Source organism: Salvelinus alpinus, chromosome 8 (genome assembly GCF_045679555.1).
Source record: "Salvelinus alpinus chromosome 8, SLU_Salpinus.1, whole genome shotgun sequence".
NCBI classification, from domain to species: domain Eukaryota; kingdom Metazoa; phylum Chordata; class Actinopteri; order Salmoniformes; family Salmonidae; genus Salvelinus; species Salvelinus alpinus.
The window spans coordinates 71,873,354-71,893,413 of record NC_092093.1 but is presented as its reverse complement, the minus strand read 5'-3'; the positions used below and the strand labels follow the sequence as shown (position 1 = coordinate 71,893,413).

The 20,060-nt window shown below is 43.7% G+C and overlaps 1 protein-coding gene across 1 annotated transcript; it reads left to right on the top strand.

Moving 5' to 3' along the window:
- Positions 1-525: 525 nt before the first annotated feature.
- sh3glb1a (SH3-domain GRB2-like endophilin B1a) lies at positions 526-19,676 on the top strand. Its single transcript, XM_071414940.1, has 9 exons — positions 526-762; positions 4,351-4,492; positions 8,317-8,445; positions 10,052-10,185; positions 10,599-10,691; positions 16,323-16,412; positions 16,837-16,937; positions 17,107-17,335; positions 17,598-19,676. Exons 1-9 carry the CDS (start codon positions 700-702, stop codon positions 17,703-17,705), a joined length of 1,089 nt encoding a protein of 362 aa, XP_071271041.1. The 5' UTR covers positions 526-699; the 3' UTR covers positions 17,706-19,676.
- The last annotated feature ends 384 nt before the right edge of the window (positions 19,677-20,060 follow it).

Below are 20,060 nucleotides of genomic sequence, written 5' to 3'. Positions count from 1 at the left end.
CCCCCTAAGTGTTTAGTAATGGAGTAGCCTACCATCCAGCAGCTGTAAAATATGAACTAGTAAACAAACCACTGGCACCTTTTACGTTTCACTTCAAGCGCTAGTCATGACAGCACCAGAGAAATAATCTCTGACTGCTCAAATTAGTATGGCTAATGCATGTCACTGACTGTATATGAAAAAGTATGAAAATGTATGCTGGCGTCTTCTAAATGACTCAAATGTACATGTATACCCCATGCATTGAACATTGCCTCCACACCATCAAGACCCTCTGAACAATATTAAGAAGTAAAATCAGTGCAAAAGCTTAGCCCTGAACACATAGGGCTGGTTTCCAAGAACAAGACTAGTCCTGGACTAAAAAGATGTTCCAATTAAGCATGTTTTTTAGGTTCAAGTTTAATATGGCCCACAAAAGAGTGAAGGCAACAGCTGAAACTTGAGACAAATCTGACCCCTAGTGGTGACAAGAGGTTTTGAATACACTGACAGCCCCGCCTACTCTATCTACGAAAGCCACACATCGACAGTCGGAAAACTCCCTAAAACGAAACAGTCAACACTTGGCTGCTTCTTGTCAAAATCTAACCACGGGAAACGTAGCTAGCGAGGAAAATATTAATTTGTTTACCATTCCTCTGTATGGATAAGTAATTTGCCAGCTTTTTGAGCACAAAGTGTAATCTACAACTAAACATGGATTTCAACGTCAAAAGGTTAGCAGCAGACGCCGGTACTTTATTCAGTCGTGCGGTTCAAGTAAGTTTACACATTTGTTGTTTTCTGAATTCAGATATTTTGCGGTTTTCACATTGTCGCTAGCTAGCTAACAATGTTGAGAGCGAGGCATCAACTTTGGAAACTCCGCTGCTGTTTCAGGCCTGCGACTGCTGGCGATATGCTATTGCTAGGCTAGTTAGCTAGCTAGTTTGGAATTTGTCATATTTGGCTAAAGATGTGTGTGTGTAATGTTAGTCATTACTTCTACATTACTTACTTTATTTGATCCACTTTAACAGCCAACTAACAAATACATGTTTTGTTTGACCAAAAGTTTAGAATAGTAAACTCAGCACATCCGCTCTAGTTTGGAACGGGAGTAAATTAGGCAGTGATTGGGTAAACTCTGGTCCAGGGCGTGACGTGCGGCTTGAGCACTGCATCTTTCCATTTATCCCTCCCTATGTGGTGTTTTCCGATTTTGTAAAGTATACTTAGTCACTGACCAAAGTAAAGGTGTTTCTGGAGTGTGGACGTATTTTCTTTGAATGCGCTGTGCATACTCTGTTCCATGTGCATGCCTCGTAGTATAGATCAGACGCGTGCGCATACTAGTCTGGCAGAAAACAAAGTGAAATCGTTATTCTTTTTTTGTATATATTTTTGGGGGAGAAACGACAGTTTCCACGAAGAGAAAAACTCATCACTCTAGCAACATTTTTACTTTGGTGACTAACAAAAGTATATTGAAGCCAGTCACTAAATAAAATTGGGGGTTTTCGATGTTGGTTCGATTATCTTTTCAACATTAACTGCACTATGCATTATGTGGGTTGACTGCTTTAGCAACACAGAATAAAACAATTAATAAAATGCCCATGATGGTAGTGACTGCCCATTACTGCTTATCACTTATTAACTTTACATTACTTCAATAAAATATTTCAGTTGCCTATTACATTTGTTTTATTTGATGACTTTACTATTTAATTCCAAGTCATCATCTCATCTCTAATAGAGCCACACAGTGGAGGTGTCATAATACCCATAAAACCTAGCGGTCAAACAGGGAAATGGTTCCAATAATTTTTCCTACATACATTTTTCCCATAGGGAATTTTTGAAACAATTAAAATAAGGGCTGTGTTTCATGTAGGCTTACCCTGTCATGACAGTTTGATAGCCATGTAAATCTGACTTGGACAAGTTGACTTATAATAGCAATAAGGCCAGTGGTATATGGCCAATATACCACAAAACCCAGAGGTGCCTTATTGCTATTATAAACTGGTTACCAATGTAAGTAGAGCATTAAAAATAAATGTTTTGTCGTACCCATGGTATACCACGTCTGTCAGCTAATCCGCATTCAGAGCTCGAATCACCCAGTTTATAACTAGGAATAAACGGACAGATAAACAGCAGCAGCTTACAGTGCATTCTGAAAGTATTCAGACCCCTTCACCTTTCCACATTTTGTTACGTTACAGCCTTATTCTAAAATGGATTAAATCGTTTTTTTCACTCATCAATCTACACACAATACCCCATAATGTCAAAGCAAAAACGATTTTTAGAAAAAGGAAAAAAATGTAAATAAAAAAAATCACATTTACATAAGTATTCAGACCCTTTCCTCAGTACTTTGTTGACGCACCTTTGGCAGCGATTACAGCCTCGAGTCTTCTTTGGTATGATGCTACACGCTTGGCACACCTGTATTTGGGGAGTTTCTCCCATTCTTCTCTGCAGATTCTTTCAAGCTCTGTCAGGTTGGATGGGGAGTGTCGCTACACAGCTATTTCCAGGTCTCTCCAGATATGCTAGATCGGTTCAAGTCTGGGCTCTGCTGCCACCACCATGCTTCACCGTAGGGATGGTGCCAGGTTTCCTTTAGGTGCTTTTTGGCAAACTCCAAGCAAGCTGCCATGTGCCTGTTACTGAGGAGTGGCATCCGTCTGACCACTCTACCATAAACATTTACATTTACATTTAAGTCATTTAGCAGACGCTCTTATCCAGAGCGACTTACAAGTTGGTGCATTCACCTTATGATGTCCAGTGGAACAACCACTTTACAATAGTGCATCTAACTCTAAGGGGGGGGGGGGGGGTTAGAATAATTACTTTATCCTATCCTAGGTATTCCTTAAAGAGGTGGGGTTTCAGGTGTCTCCGGAAGGTGGTGATTGATTCCGCTGACCTGGCGTCGTGGGGGAGTTTGTTCCACCATTGGGGTGCCAGAGCAGCGAACAGTTTTGACTGGGCTGAGCGGGAGCTGTACTTCCTCAGAGGTAGGGAGGCGAGCAGGCCAGAGGTGGATGAACGCAGTGCCCTTGTTTGGGTGTAGGGCCTGATCAGAGCCTGAAGGTACGGAGGTGCCGTTCCCCTCACAGCTCCGTAGGCAAGCACCATGGTCTTGTAGCGGATGCGAGCCTCAACTGGAAGCCAGTGGAGAGAGCGGAGGAGCGGGGTGACGTGAGAGAACTTGGGAAGGTTGAACACCAGACGGGCTGCGGCGTTCTGGATGAGTTGTAGGGGTTTAATCGCACAGGCAGGGAGCCCAGCCAACAGCGAGTTGCAGTAATCCAGACGGGAGATGACAAGTGCCTGGATTAGGACCTGCGCCGCTTCCTGTGTGAGGCAGGGTCGTACTCTGCGAATGTTGTAGAGCATGAACCTACAGGAACGGGTCACCGCCTTGATGTTGGTTGAGAACGACAGGGTGTTGTCCAGGATCACGCCAAGGTTCTTAGCGCTCTGGGAGGAGGACACAATGGAGTTGTCAACCGTGATGGCAAGATCATGGAACGGGCAGTCCTTCCCCGGGAGGAAGAGCAGCTCCGTCTTGCCGAGGTTCAGCTTGAGGTGGTGATCCGTCATCCACACTGATATGTCTGCCAGACATGCAGAGATGCGATTCGCCACCTGGTTATCAGAAGGGGGAAAGACCTGATTGGTGGGTTGCTGCAGAGATGGTTCTTCCATCTCCACAGAGGAGCTCTGTCAGCGTGACCATCGGGTTCTTGGTCACCTCCCTGACTAAGGCCCTTCTCCCCCGATTGCTCAGTTTGGCCGGGCGGCCAGCTCTAGGAAGAGTCTAGGTGGTTCCAAACTTCTTCCATTTAAGAATTATGGAGGCCACTGTGTTCTTGGGAACCTTCAATGCTGCAGAAGGTACCCTTCCCCAGATCTGTGCCTTGACACAATCCTGTCTCGGACAATTCCTTTGACCTCATTGCTTGGTTTTTGCTCTGACATGGCCTGTCAACATGCAAAGGGTCAATCCAGATAGTCAGGGTAGCTATTTGGGTAATTGTTTAACAAACCATTTAGCAGTTTTATGGCTTGGGGGTAGAAGCTGTTCAAGGTCCTGTTGGTTCCAGACTTGGTTCATCAGTACCTCAAGAAGGCTTCAGCCGCACGTAACGTCCTGGATCAGAGCTATGATTGGGTTAGCTAGTCAGGCAAGCTAAGCCAACTTGAAAGAGGTAAATAGACAGTGCCAAGTACTTATGTCAAATAAAATATTCACTTTCATTGAGCTACAGGTAGCCTAGTTTGACAACCACCTGACTTTTGTCAGTTTGTAGCCACTGGAGATTCACCCTTTCATTTCATCTTCAGTTTACAGAGGAAAAACTTGGGCAAGCTGAGAAGACTGAGTTGGATGCTCACCTGGAGAACCTTCTGTGCAGAGCAGAATGTACCAAGCAAAACACGGAGAGAATCATGAAGCAGACAGAGGTTCTACTACAACCAAACCCAAGTAAGACTGCACTCACTGATGTCATATCAAATTATGTTTGTCACATGCGCCGAATACAACAGGTGCAGACTTTGCCGTGAAATGCTTACTTAAGAACCCTTTCCAAACAATGCTAAGTTAAAAAGTAAGAAAGAAAAAAAGATATTAACACAATAAAATTAGAATAACGAGGCTATAAACAAGGAGTACCGGTACCGAGTCAATGTGCAGGGTTACGAGGTAATGCAGCAGTGGTTCGAGCGTTTGGCCTGTAACCGAAAGGTTGCTGGATCAAATCCCGAGCTGACAAGGTAAAAATCTGTCATTCTGCCCCTGAACAAGGCAGTTAGTTAATACACTGTTCCCCGATAGGCCGTCATTGTAAATAAGAATGTGTTCTTAACTGACTTGTCTAGTTAAATAAAGGTTAAAATAAAAAAAAATTGAGGTAATATGTACATGCGGGTAGAGGTGAAAGTGACTAGGCAATCAGGATCGATAATTAACAGAGTAGCAGCAGTGTCTGTGTGTGTGTGGCATCAATATGCACGCGTGCGTGTTGGAGTGTCATTGTAGTATGTGTGAGTGTGTGGGTAGAGTCCAGTGAGTGCGTATAGTGCAAGAATGTCAGTGCAAAAATAACAAAAAAGGGGGGTCAATGAAGATAGTCCAGGTAGCCATTTGATTAACTTCAGTAGTCATATGGTTGCTGTGCGGTTCAGGAGCCTTTTGGTCCCAGACATGGCGCTGCGGTACCGCTTGCCATGCAGTAGCAAAGAGAACCGTCTGACTTGGGTGCCTGGAGTCTTTGAAAATGTTTAGGGCCTTCCTCTGACATCGCCTGGTATAGATCTCCTGAATGGCAGGGAGCTCGGCCCCAGTAATGTACTGGGCCGTACACACTACCCTCTGTAGCGCCTTGCGATTGGATGCCAAGCAGTTGCCATACCAAGCGGTGATGCAGCCAGTCAGGATCCTTTCAATGGTGCAGCTATAGAACTTTTGAGGATCTGAGGGCCCATGCCAAATCTTCTCAGACTCATGAAGAGGAGGAGGCATTGTCGCGCCCTCTTCATGACTGTGTTGATGTGTTTGGACCATGATTGGTCCTTAGTGATGTGGACACAGGAACTTGAAGCTTTCGACCCGCTCCACTACAGCCGTGTTAATGTGAATGGGGGCGTGCTCAGCCTTCCGTTTCCTGTCACCCACAATCAGCTCCTTTGTCTTGCTTAACTTGCGGGAGATGTTGTTGCCCTGGCACCAGACTGTCTCATTGTCATTGGCGATCAAGCCTACCACCATCGTGTTGTTGGCAAACTGTAACATCAGTATCCAATGTTAAGATTTTTCAAATATGAACTGACCAGAATTGAATGTCCCCTAGTTAGGACTTACAGACACCAGTCAGGGTATATTGTCTAAATGACCCCGTAGCACTCACGTCAGTAGCCGTGAAGTGCTTTTGAAAGGCATGGCTCACATCAACGACGACATCCCGGAAACCCTAACCCACTCCAATTCGCATACCACCCCAACAGATCCACAGATGACACGATCTCAATCGCACTCCACACTGCCCTTTCCCACCTGGACAAAAGGAACACTTATGTGAGAATGCTGTTCAACACCATAGTTCCCACAAATGTATTCATTAAGCTAAGGACCCTGGAACTAAACACCTCCCTCTGCAACTGGATTCTGGACTTCCTGACGGGCCGCCCCCAGTTGGTAATGGTCGGCAGCAACAGATATGCCACACTGATCCTCAACACAGGGGCCCCTTAGGGGTGCGTGCTTAGTCCCTTCCAACTGCGTGGCCAAGCCCGACGGGTCCCCAGATCCTCAAAGTTCTACAGCGGCACCATCGAGAGCATCCTGACCGGTTGCATCACCACCTGGTATGGCAACTGCTTGGCATCTGACATTAAGACGCTACAGAGGGTAGTGCATATGGCCCAGTACATCACTGGGGCCAAGCTTCCTGCCATCCAGGACCTATATACTAGGCGGTGTAAGAGGAAGGACCAAAAAACGGCAAAGACTCCAGTCACCCAAGTCATAGACTGTTCTGACCGAAAGGCTCCTTAACTAACAGCTTCTACCCCCAAGCCATAAGACTGCTGAACAATTAATCAAATGGCCATCCGGACTATTTACATTGACCCCCCCCCCCCATTTACTCTGCTGCTAGTCGCTGTTTATTATCTATGCACAGTCACTTTACCCCGACTAACCTGTACCCCCGCACATTGACTCGGTATCTGTACCCCCTGTATATAGCCTCGTTATTGTTATTTTATTGTTACTTTTCATAATGTTCTTCTTTAGTTTATTTAGTAACTTAACTATATTTGCTGGTTAAGAGTTTAAGTAATAATTTCACGGTAAGGTCTGTTGTATTTGGTGCATGTAACAAATAAAATTTGATTTGAACCAATTTAATTTTTAAAAATCGCACACAGAGGATATAATCTATGCAAATGATATAATATACGGATCATTTAGCACTTCAATGTGCTGTTGAGTCTTCAGATGGGAATGAATGGTGCCACGTGATCAATGGCTTTGTCCATTCATATACAGTCATTGATTCAGCCCCATAAAAAGTAACTGTTAAATGGCCTGAAATGGCATTGAAAAGTTCTGAAGCATTACATGTGGATGTTGTCATGGTCCATGAGGATGGCATGGTGTCTAGTACTGTAGGTTCTATGGCTGTGTGTTGTCTTGGCTTCAGTCAGCTGTAGATTAGGTCTGGGAAACAGGCCTAGATATTACACAAGTCTATTAGGTATGACTGTGCTATAGACACAGTGAGAGCCAAGGTATTCATGCATCTGCTGCTGCCGTACAAATTCAACTCTTGAGGGATTCAACTGATGCACAGTTAGCCTACTCTGGATGTTAACAAAGCAGAAGAGATTAGACGGTGCTGCTGTTTTACTTTAACATTATCATTTGTCTTTGAATACCAAGACAAAGGCTACTTTTTACCTACATGGAAGTAAAAATCTAGGTTAATGTATCCTTTGACAGATTCCCATGAAACAGGTTGTAAGAATAAGTTCCCCCTCAGTAAAGAAGCAGTAACTGGTTAGCCACTTTCCCTTCATAGCCAATAGGCTACATTTTATCCAGCTTTTGTGCCACAATTGGACGGTAATAATCCTTTACATTCTAAGCCTAGGCTACATAGGCAGCCCAATTCTGATATTTTTTTTAACTAATTGGTATTTTAACCAATCAGATCTGAAAAAGATCTGATGTGATTGGTCAAAAAGATGGCAATTCTTCAACGAGCCACATACTTATGAGTATTGACTGTTAAACCACAGTTGGGTGTCTATGCGACTGTACGCTCAGCTGTGGACCCTCTGAGTTTACACCATGGCGCTGCATAGCTCAGTCTGCTGCTAGGGCCTCACACACACATCTTATCTCCATGCACACTCACAACCAAAGCACACCTACTTCTGCGTGCTGTTAGGCATAGTTATTATGATTGTACTCAGCAGCTAGTCCTATAGTTTCTGGTTTAGTAGATAAAGCAGTTGGCTCCATCAAAGGTGGTTAGTTAGCCTAGTGCCAGAATTGACTTGTGCAGTCAGTGTACTGTCTTATGTAGGTCTGTGCTAGCTCAATTAGCCTACTATAAGGCTCTTTGAACCCCAGTAATATTGTTGAAGATTTACTAGACTAGATTGCAGACTGGATTTGCCTGGATAGCCTGTGTGATATCCCTGTTATCTGGCTGTTGGGTCATGCAGCACAAGGTTGCTCCTTAGTCTTGTTTCCTCGTGACTCTCCTTTCTCTCTAATTGAGTTTATCGTACAATTTTCAGATGTCAGAATAGAGGAATTTCTGTATGAGAAACTGGAGAAGAAAGTCCCCACGCGGATGAACAACCACGAGGTGCTTGGCCAGTCCATGATCGAGTCGGGGAGTGAGTTTGGCCCTGGAACGGCCTATGGTGAGTGAGTTGTACCTGGGGTGCATTAATAAGTGCAACGCAAAATCAAAACAGGCATTTCTTATTTGACAAATGCTGGTAGTCCCTCTATTCCACAAAGTTGTTCACCTCCCCTGTCATATCTGTCAAGGGGAGTGAACAAAGGCCGATAGGAGGGAACACTGTCATAACCCCCCCACCCCAATTAACTCAATGTCATCTCTCAGAAATGGCACTGTTGACAACTGCTAATTATTGTGTGTATGTATTGACATGTATGTGTAACTGGTAGATGTACACACACACACACACTATGATTCCTTTGTTTTATTGTTTATTTTTGTGTCTTTATTTTTTTTTATACGGTACCATTCAAGAGTTTGGACACACCTATTCATTCCAGGGTTTTTCTTTATTTTTATTATTTTCTACATTGTAGAATAATAGTGAAGACATCAAGACTATGAAATAACACATGGAATAATGTAGTAACCAAAAAAGTGTTAAACAAATCAAAATATATTTTATATTTGAGATTCTTCAAAGTAGCCACCCTTTGCATTGATGACAGCTTTGCACACTTGGCATTGTCTATGATAATGTTTTAAATGTATGTAAATTGTAAAGTGTTTTTGTCTGTAATGTCTTTTTCGTTATGTGTCGGACGCAAAGAAGACTAGTATGTTAAGTGGGGGAGTAGCATAGATTTGAAGTACAGTTTTGTTACCTCTATAGTCAAACAATTTTATATGAATCAGAAATTAGCTAGGTTGAAATTTGAGTTACCTTTTTCACCTGCTTTTTTATCACATGTGCGCTGCAAACATATAACCTAATAGGCACCTTGCTCAGTGCGTCAACTCCATTACAGGTGCGCTACAGAAACACCACTTGCCAAACACAACCTGGCTGGTGCACACACATGGTCCCCTGACGTGGTTTAAGCATTGTTGTAGACTTGGAACATCCAAATTGTGTTTTTCTGTTAAGTGTTTGAGTGAAAACCTGATGAAACTAGGGGAAATCAGTACTCCACATGACATTTTTTTATTTGTTTTTTTCGGTGTCGTTTTTTCAAACATTTTGCAATTCATTTTAACAGTCTCTTTTCTGTTACAGTAAATCGATCCAAATCAATGTAAAAACACATGGGCATGCTAATTTAAAAGATGGCTTATCGTTATTAGCCTGGTTCTGTATGAAATGCAGGAACTTTATTGGACACAGGCCAGGCCATTATAAATTATTTTATTAAAACATCGGTGTGACCGTATCATGTACTGGTGCCACCAACTGAAGAAAATAAATTGTGTAGAACCCTGTATAGGCTATGCCTTATCAACAATGTAGTTGCTAAAATAAAAAAGGGAATGAGCGTTTATGGATATTGATATAGCCTGTGACTGAATCGATTTTATTGGACATATTTAAAATCCATATAGAGTTGTCTCATTCAGCTGAGCACAACATTCACATGGGCCAGGTGCCAAGGAATTGCTATGTGTTATTATCATTAAAAAAAAGCAAAGCTGAAATCTCCAGCGTCTGTGTCCTCCTGGATGTCTCTGTAGTTAAACCTTTCATTTCTACTTCCTGGTTAAACCTTGTCTACTTCCTGTCCCTACAGGAAACGCACTTATTAAATGTGGCGAGACGGAGAAGCAGATTGGAGGAGCGGAGAGAGAGTTCATCCAGAGCTCAGCAATCAACTTCCTCACGCCGTTCAGGAACTTTCTAGAAGGAGACTTCAAAACCATCCTGGTGAGTATCAACGGGATGATCCGTTCAGCGTCCCAAATGTCACCCTATTCCTTATGTAGTACAGCACTACTTTTGACCAGTCCCCAAAAGGTTCATGACCTTTTGGATTGAAACTGGGTGGTTGGAAGTAATTGAATCTAAAAGAGTCAAGGTCCCTTTTCTCTGCCAGTGCCCACCACGTGAAAGCTAATTGGCCTAATAGATGTAATAGTCAGTCCAGTCATATTTGTGGCATGATGTTATGTTGCTGTTTCTCTGCAGGCCCTCGTACAGTACGCTCTGGTCTAGTTTCATTGTCATTACTCTATGTAATGACGAGCGGCAGACAGTCCTATTAACATCAACCGTTTTGGTTCCAAATATGATAATGCAGCTGATTTGATAGTAATCTGTCGTTGTGGTGTTGTGTGCAGAAAGAACGGAAGCTTTTGCAGGTGAAGCGTTTGGATCTGGACGCAGCAAAAACCAGGCTAAAGAAGGCCAGAGTTCCTGACGCTAGAGCAGTGGTGAGTGGACTGTTTATTTTCAAAACACGCGCGGGCACACACACACACACGCGCGCGCGCGTCTGAAATGGGTGGTAATATAGGACAGTGTTCATTTGTAGATAACTAAATTACTAAGACGAACGACAAAAAACCTTGTAGAGGGAGACGTTGTCGGACGGGTGAAAGTTATCTGGGCGTAGTCTGTTAAGTCTCCAGACACAAGTCACTAGACTGACCTAGAACGCTGTGGCCTTGGTTACACAACATTGGCTGAACCGTTCCCCCTCCCTGACCAACACACGGCTCGTTATGAGAAGGGCCAGTTCCTCATTTCAATTTCTCTGGAGCTCCTCTCTCTCTCTCTCTTCCACCATCCTGTTTTCCTGTAGCACTCCTCCTCCTTACTCCCATTCTACTCTGTCCTTTCCCCTGTGTACGTCTTCTCTTTCTAGCAACATGTTCAGTCTCCTGCACGTCACATGGGTGGCTGAAGGTTGGTTGCCTTTTCGTTCATGTGAATGCATGGCCTGTGTCATTGAAACAATAGTGGAATAGTTTAGGCTAGTGCTAACTAGCCTCTACCCGGCTAGGTACATGCATACTCTAATTGGGGGATCATCAACTAGATTCAGCCGCGGCCCCATTTATGTTCTTGAGCGGATGGTCAGGGGGCCGCAACATAATTACAAACAATTTGTAGACTGCAAATTAATCGCATGAAGCCCGAACAAATATATTAGACTAAAACATAATAATTTCAAACGTTGCTTACATTTTCTATACGATCACATATCTCCATTATGCATGGGAATACTTTGGAACCCTGCTCTAGTAATTTACTTACAGCACTTAACTTATTATACAAGAGAACTGGATGTCACATTCTGTACTACCTAACAGCCTGAAACAGGCATATTCCACTATAGTATCTAAGGCAAAAGGCCGATGTAAAGTGGTGTTCCCTCATCAGGTGGCGACTGTGTAGGTTTGCCATCTCTTGTGGTTCACCCATCATTATCTAGCTAGCACTAGACCTTAGCAGGGGCCTGGGTTCGCCTGCAAGCCTTGTTGTTACCAGTCTGACTGATATGATCGGAGGATTCTCCTTCAGAGGATTGCGCTGTTCACTGTTACAACAGGCACAGCAAATTACCAAACCATGAAGGGGGACGTTGTGAAACAAGTAGCAGTGATGGTTAAAAAAACATATCCTGGTGATCCGCGGTGCGTTCTGGGATTCAAACAACAGCAAAGTGGTCAGTCAGCCCGCCAATGTTTTGGTCAAATAATGAGGGATGGGGCTGGAGAAATGTAACCAATGTTGTACCAATCCCAGATTGCCTCTTTTAAGGTAACCAGAGAAACAATATTTGGCTTATCTGTGTATCTTCGTACTGTACTGTAGGAGGCCCCAGTCAATTTGTTGGTACAGCCGTCTGCCGTTTCCCTAAAGGATGTCGACAACAGCAAGAGAAGGCCGCTTGCCGTTTGTTGAGAAACTGTGTCGTGGTTGTAGTGCAGCTTGTGTATCAGTCTGTGGATCTGTGAATACTAGTAAACTGACATGCACTATCGTGTGTTGTAGTCAGACTGTTGTACTGTAAACACACACACACACACACACACACACACACACACACACACACACACACACACACACAGTATCAGGATAGTAGGCTGTGTTGTGTTGGCTGTGGTGTCGCAGCAGCTGTAGCTCTAATAGAATGACTGTCACTGTTTCACACCGTGCTAACAAACAGATGTGGCCATAGGAAGTGACCGAGGTGAGTGGAATGTTCAGCAGCCATGTTGGAACTGAGGACCGGAACACCTGCTGGCGTCATGGTTAGCAGCTGTTTGTGTGTCTCTTGTGATCTGTCTCTGTCTGTCTCTTATCTCCCATTCTCTCTTTCCGTATCTCTCTCTACTCTGGTCTTTCTCTCGCGCTCTCTCTCTCCCATCTTCTCTTTCCGTATCTCTCTACGCTTGGTCTCCTCTCTCTTTCTCTCTCGCTCTCTCTCGCTCTGTCTCTCTCTCTCCCATCTTCTCTTTCCGTGTCTCTCTACTCTCGGTCTCCTCTCTCTGCCATCTCGCGCTCTCTCTCTGGAATAATAGTGTAAAGCTGGAAGGACCAGAGGGGTCCAACACCATTGTCAATGTCACAGTGGCCATCAGTCAATGTTTATGGGTCTTTTTCCTCTGCATGCAACTACTAGAGTCAAATGAGTCAGAAGAATATGCCATTGTCCTCACTCTGCTTGTTAACTCCTGTTCCTGAACCACAGCAGTAGCACACAGCCTAATGAAAAACAAAGGTTGTCCTGATTTCACTTGGGGTTGAAACAAATGCCCTGAACTTCCTTTTGCGGGCTTCAAAAACGGGTTCATTATGCACAATAAATTGCTCCAAAACATACCTACAGTTGAAGTCAGAAGTTTACATACACTTAGGTTGGAGTCATTAAAACTCGTTTTTCAACCACTCCACAATTGTCTTGTTAACAAACTATAGTTTTGGCAAGTCGGTTAGGATATCTACTTTGTGCATGACACAAGTAATTTTTCCAACAATTGTTTACAGACAGATTATTTCACTGTATTACAATTCCAGTGGGTCAGAAGTTTACATACACTAAGTTGACTGTGCCTTTCAACAGCTTGGAAAAACATTAATTAATGTCATGGCTTTAGAAGCTTCTGATAGGCTAATTGACATTATTTGAGTCAATTGGAAGTGTACCTGTGGATGTATTTCAAGGCCTACCTTCAAACTCAGTGCCTCTGCTTGACATCCTGGGAAAATCAAAATAAGTCAGCAAAGACCTCAGAAAAAACATTGTAGACCTCCACAAGTCTGGTTCATCCTTGGGAGCAATTTCCAAACGCCTGAAGGTACCACGTTCATCTGTACAAACAATAGTACGCAAGTATAAACACCATGGGACCACACAGCCGTCATACCGCTCAGGAAGGAGACGCGTTCTGTCTCCTAGATATGAACATACTTTGGTGCGAAAAGTGCAAATCAATCCCAGAACAACCGCAAAGGACCTTGTTAAGATGCTGGAGGAAACAGGTACAAAAGTATCTATATCCACAGTAAAACGAGTCCTATATCGACACAACCTGAAAGTCCGCTCAGCAAGGAAGAAGCCACTGCTCCAAAACCGCCATAAAAAGCTAGACTACGGTTTGCAACTGCACATGGGGACAAATATTGTACTTTTTGGAGAAATGTCCTCTGGTCTGATGAAAAATTAATAGAACTGTTTGGCCATAATGACGAGGAAAAAGGGGGAGGCTTGCAAGCCAAAGAACACCATCCCAACCGTGAAGCACGGTGATGGCAGCATCATGTTGTGGGGTGCTTTTGTTGCAGGAGGGACTGGTGCACTTCACAAAATAGATGGCATCATGAAGAGGGAAAATTATGTGGATATATTGAAGCAACATCTCAAGACATCAGTCGGGAAGTTAAAGCTTGGTCGCAAATGGGTCTTCCAAATGGACAATGACCCCAAACATACTTCCAAAGTTGTGGCAAAATGGCTTAAGGACAACAAAGTCAAGGTATTGGAGTGGCCATCACAAAGCCTTGACCTCAATCCTATAGAACATTTGTGGGCAGAACTGAAAAAGCTTGTGTGAGCAAGGAGGACTAAAAACCTGACTCAGTTACACCAGCTCTATCAGGAGGAATGGGTCACAATTCACCCAACATATTGTGGGAAGCTTGTGGAAGGTTACCCAAAACGTTTGAACGACGTTAAACAATTTAAAGGCAATGCTACCAAATACTAATTTAGTGTACAGTCGTGGCCAAAAGTTTTGAGAATGACACAAATATACATTTTCAAAGTTTGTCAGATGTTACTATGGAATAGTGAAGTATAATTACAAGCATTTCATAAGTGTCAAAGCCTTTTATTGACAATTACATGATGTTGATGCAAAGAGTCAATATTTGCAGTGTTGACCCTTCTTTTTCAAGACCTCTGCAATCCGCCCTGACATGCTGTCAGTTAACTTCTGGGCGACATCCTGACTGATGGCAGCTCATTCTTGCATAATCAATGCTTGGAGTTTGTCAGAATTTGTGGGTTTTTGTTTGTCCACCCGCCTCTTGAGGATTGACCACAAGTTCTCAATGGGATTAAGGTCTGGGGAGTTTCCTGGCCATGGACCCAAAATATTGATGTTTTGTTCCCCAAGCCACTTTTGCCTTATGGCAAGGCACTCCATCATGCTGGAAAAGGCATTGTTCGTCACCAAACTGTTCCTGGATGGTTGGAAGAAGTTGCTTTCGGAGGATGTGTTGGTACCATTCTTTATTCATGGCTGTGCTCTTAGGCAAAATTGTGAGTGAGCCAACTCCCTTGGCTGAGAAGCAACCCCACATATGAATGGTCTCAGGATGCTTTACTGTTGGCATGACACAGGACTGATGGTAGGGCTCATCTTGTCTTCTCCGGCCAAGCTTTTTTCCGGATACCCCAAACAATTGGAAAGGGGATTCATCAGAGAAAATGACTTTACCCCAGTCCTCAGCAGTCCAATCCCTGTACCTTTTGCAGAATATCAGTCTGTCCCCGCTGTTTTACCTGGAGAGAAGTGGCTTCTTTGCTGCCCTTCTTGACACCAGGCCATCCTCCAAAGTTTTCGCCTCACTGTGCGTGCAGATGCACTCACACCTGCCTGCTGCCATTCCTGAGCAAGCTCTGTACTGGTGGTGCCCCGATCCCGCAGCTGAATCAACTTTAGGAGACGGTCCTGGCGCTTGCTGGACTTTCTTGGGCGCCCTGAAGCCGCCTTCACAGGAATTGAACCGCTCTCCTTGAAGTTCTTGATGATCCGATAAATGGTTGATTTAGGTGCAATCTTACTGGCAGCAAAATCCTTGCCTGTGATGCCCTTTTTGTGCGAAGCAATGATGGCGGCACGTGTTTCCTTGCAGGTAACCATGGCTGATAGAGGAAGAACAATGATTCCAAGCACCACCCTCCTTTTGAAGCTTCCAGTCTGTTATTCGAACTCAATCAGCATGACAGAGTGATCTCCAGCCTTGTCCTCGTCAACACTCACACCTGTGTTAATGAGAGAATCACTGACATGTCAGCTGGTCCTTTTGTGGCAGGGCTGAAATGAGGTGGAAATGTTTTTTTGGGATTCAGTTCATTTGCATGGCAAAGAGACTTTGCAATTAATTGCAATTCATCTGATCGCTCTTCATAACATTCTGGAGTATATACAAATTGCCATCATACAAACTGAGGCAGCAGACTTTGAAACTTAATATTTGTGTCATTCTCAACTTTTGGCCACGACTGTATGTAAACTTCTGACCCACTAGGAATGTGATGAAAGAAATAAAAGCTGAAATAAATCATTCTCTCTACTATTATTCTGACATTTCACATTCTTAAAATAAAGTGGTGATCCTAACTGACCTAAGACAGGGATTTTTACTTGGATTGAATGTCAGGAATTGTGAAAAACTGAGTTTAAATGTATTTGGCTATGGTGTATGTTAACTTCCGACTTCAACTGTATATTAAGCTGGTTTACAATATTTTCATCCCTGAAAAGTGTGTTGTGTTTCTGTGCGTCTGTGATGACTGTATGTTGTGTGTGTGTGTGTGTGTCCACCAGGCGGAGCAGGACCTAAGGATGACCCAGAGTGAGTTTGATAGACAGGCTGAGATCACCAGGCTGCTCCTGGAGGGGGTCAGCAGCACCCATGTACGTACCCTGACCTCTGACCCCACGACTCGCATGACCTCGATCAGCGTTTGTCTGAAATGGCCCCCTATTGCCTTTTTTTATAGTGCACTACTTTTGACCAGATCCTAGCGGAATAGGGTGCCCTGCCTGTCCCTGCCCACAACCCTCCATGATGCCAGCATGACCTAGACTCTGTAACCCAAAGGGTCAATTACTGTACCAGCGTGCATCTTTGGTTTAATTCATGAATACCTGTTTGTAGAGGAGTTTTCCTGTTGGTAGACATGTCTCTCTTTCTCCCCTTATCTCTGCCCCCCCCCCCCCCCCAAATCCCTGTACTCTCTTTCTCCCCTTATCTCTGCCCCCCCCCCCCCCAAATCCCTGTACTCTTTCTCCCCTTATCTCTGCCCCCCCCCAAATCCCTGTACTCTCTTTCCAATAGGCACACCACCTCCGCTGTCTGACTGACTTTGTGGAGGCCCAGACTACATACTATGCCCAGTCTTACCAGTACATGGTTGACCTCCAGAAGCAACTGGGGAGGTATGTTTACCTACTCTGACAAATCACCTCCATCTAAGTGTGTGTGGTTTATTCTACTACAGTTTTGTTGGCACAGCATGACATCTATTTGTAAAGTGTGAGGATCTGCTCTTAAATGTGGTTAGCCTTCTTTTTTTTACCTGTGGTGGTCCTCCTCTTCTCTCCCCAGCTTCCCGTCTACGTTCTCCTCCAACAACAACCAGTCGTCTAGTAGTTCCGGTGGGGCCAGTATCTCAGTACCAACCATCCCCTTGTCTGCCTCCATGCTCAGCCCCTCTCCCGGCCTGGGCTTGTCAGGCTTCAGTGAGCTCCGGATCTCCAGCGGCAGCCGTAAAGCCCGCGTTCTCTATGACTACGATGCTGCTGGCAGCAGTGAACTCTCCCTGCTCGCTGATGAGGTAACATGGGACTGGGGTTGAGCACTTCTCAAAGCTTTAATTGTCTCTGGTTTTGGGCATGCCTTTCCGTCTCTGGTTTTTCTTGCTCGCTCTTTGCCTTTTAGCCTTCTCTTCCTCCATCTTTCCTTCCCACCTTATCTCTTCATCTTTTTCTTTCTCTTTCCCTCTTGTTTGTTCCGACTGCAACATCTGAGGTTCTTGCGGATGAGATTTGTTTATTGCATGACTAAGAAGGGGTGTGTTATGTCTTGTTTACTTCCAGGTCATCATGGTGAGCAGTGTCCCAGGCATGGACTCTGATTGGCTGATGGGCGAGCGGGGTACCCAGAAGGGTAAAGTGCCCATCACCTATCTGGAGCTGTTGAACTGATCAGAGCGGAGTGATGCCTGTATGTGGGAGAGACTCAGAGTCCAGACTGCGGGGCCCGTATTCATAATGCATCTCAGAGTAGGTCCTAGGATCAGTTTTACAGTTTAGATTATAACTATATGAACAGGCGGGATCTGATTACCTGATCCTAGTTCAGCAGTCATACTCTGAGACGCTTTGTTAATACAGGCACCAGGATCCAGAGGAAAGCAACACGCAAGCCCAGTGTAGTAGAGCAAGGTTTCCCTATTTATACTGTCTACCACGGGATATGGTCTGCTCCATGCTAATTCTGTCAATTCATCAGGAGAATTGTAAGTCAATGGAAAACAGTGACAATGACATTGTGAATTGAAATTCGTCATAGGAATTGGATGGATTGAATTGGAACTGACCCTATCCCTGCCGTGCCATGTATGCAACTGTTTATACAAGCCGCTTCCATGTTTTTCGCTCAATGCAATCTTAATTCAATATGTGCCAGACTTTCTCCACAACCTTCCATTTGTACAACCGAACCTTTTGTTTAAAATACAATTCAGATGTTGATCTTAAAGTGTTTTTTGATGTGATTTTTTTTTCTTTTTTCTACACTGCCAATTATAGTCCAGTTTGTAATATGGTTGAATTGCTCGACATGTCTTTTTTTTGTATTTTCAACAAGACAAAAAAGCACTTTAATTTGCATAGGACGACTTAAAAATAAACTAATCTTAACTTTAAGTATTATTTTGTAGATCATAATCAGGGGCGGCAGGTAGCCTAGTAGTTAGAACGTTGGGTCAGTAACCGAAAGGTTGCTAGATCGAATCCCCGAGCTGACAAGGTAAAAATCTGTCGTTCTGCCCCTGAACAAGACAGTTAACCCACTGTTCCTAGGCCGTCAGTGAAAATAAGAATTTGTTCTTAACTGACTTGCCTAGTTAAATAAGGTTAAATAAACAAATATTAGCTACTCGTTGCCTTTTGACAATTGCACAGTGCCTTTTGTGGAACCTTAACCGTGACAACGGTCCAGGAAAATTCCATTTGATTAGAATGCAGTTAGAATGGGTAAGGTCTTACTGTAAGTTGCATTAAGGATTGTCTGGCACGGCTAGGAGAGACATGTGCCTCTGATTTACGTTCTCAATCTGACGGAGGTATCTGGAGAGATGTATCTCTGATGTAAGGGTGGGTTAAACATTACAGTTAAACCTGTTAAGACCCTGTTTATATATATAAATGCCATAACTGTAACTACCCAGTAAAGTATTTGTTAATAAGAAACCATTTCAAGCAATCCTCTTTCTTAATATTGACCCCTAATCTATATTTTATTTACATTGTCTAAGAATTAGGGACCAACATTTTCACCGTCGGCAACATTATTTTAGGAAAGCATATTTTGACTTTAGGTAAGCCTTTTTATTTCATTCATTCAGTAGTAGCAACTCTCAAGCAGCTTCAGGTATTCTCTTACTGCTTCTGATTTGATTATACAATATGGTTAATTAGTCAGTTTTAATATGGGCTGTCCTCGGTGCTCTGCGGTGTGTGGCTAGGCTTTATGTTTACTTTGATGGGCAACAGTGCCTTAATGGAAAGCAAGAGGTGGTCTTCATTTTTTCAGTACTAACATGTAGTGTGTAACCAATCAGACACCCTCCCCCATGCGAGCACACACACCAATGGAGGCTGCTGAGGGGAGAACGACTCTTCATAATGGCCGTAAGGGAGCAAATGGAATGGCATCAAACACATAGAAACCATGTGTTTGATACTATTCCACCGATTCCGCTCCAGCTATTCCAACAAACCCGTCCTCTGAAATTAAGGTGCCACCAACCACAAACACACACACTAGTTCATTGGGGGGGTTAAATTATATAATGGCTTATTGCTGCTCATTTAAAAAAAAAAAAAAAAAACTGTAATCATAGAATTGTAAAGAATATATGCAGTTTGGTATTAAAGTAATAATGTATTGCTTGACGGTCTCTTGTTTTTCTTCATATTAACATGCAGCATGTTACATTAAGTAATTTATTCCTTTTTGTTACCACTAGAGGACAGGCTTGTGACTGCTCTGTGAGGACCAAGAGTCAATCTCAGTTGTGAACCTCATGTCCTCTCCTTGCCTCATCAAAACGCACTGGTGGAGAAGGTTAGAGGTTCCTCCCCTCAGGCCTTCTGATGCGCTTGGAGAAGGAAGTGAAGAGATGGGACACGGAGTCAAAGAAATTCAAATGAGACCCATAACAAAACTATTAAGAACTTGTTCTCCATGGGTATTCATTAGCATTCTGCACAACTTATTACAAAGCATCCAACTGGACACAAAATAAATAGGGACAAATGATCCTCTGTCCCAGC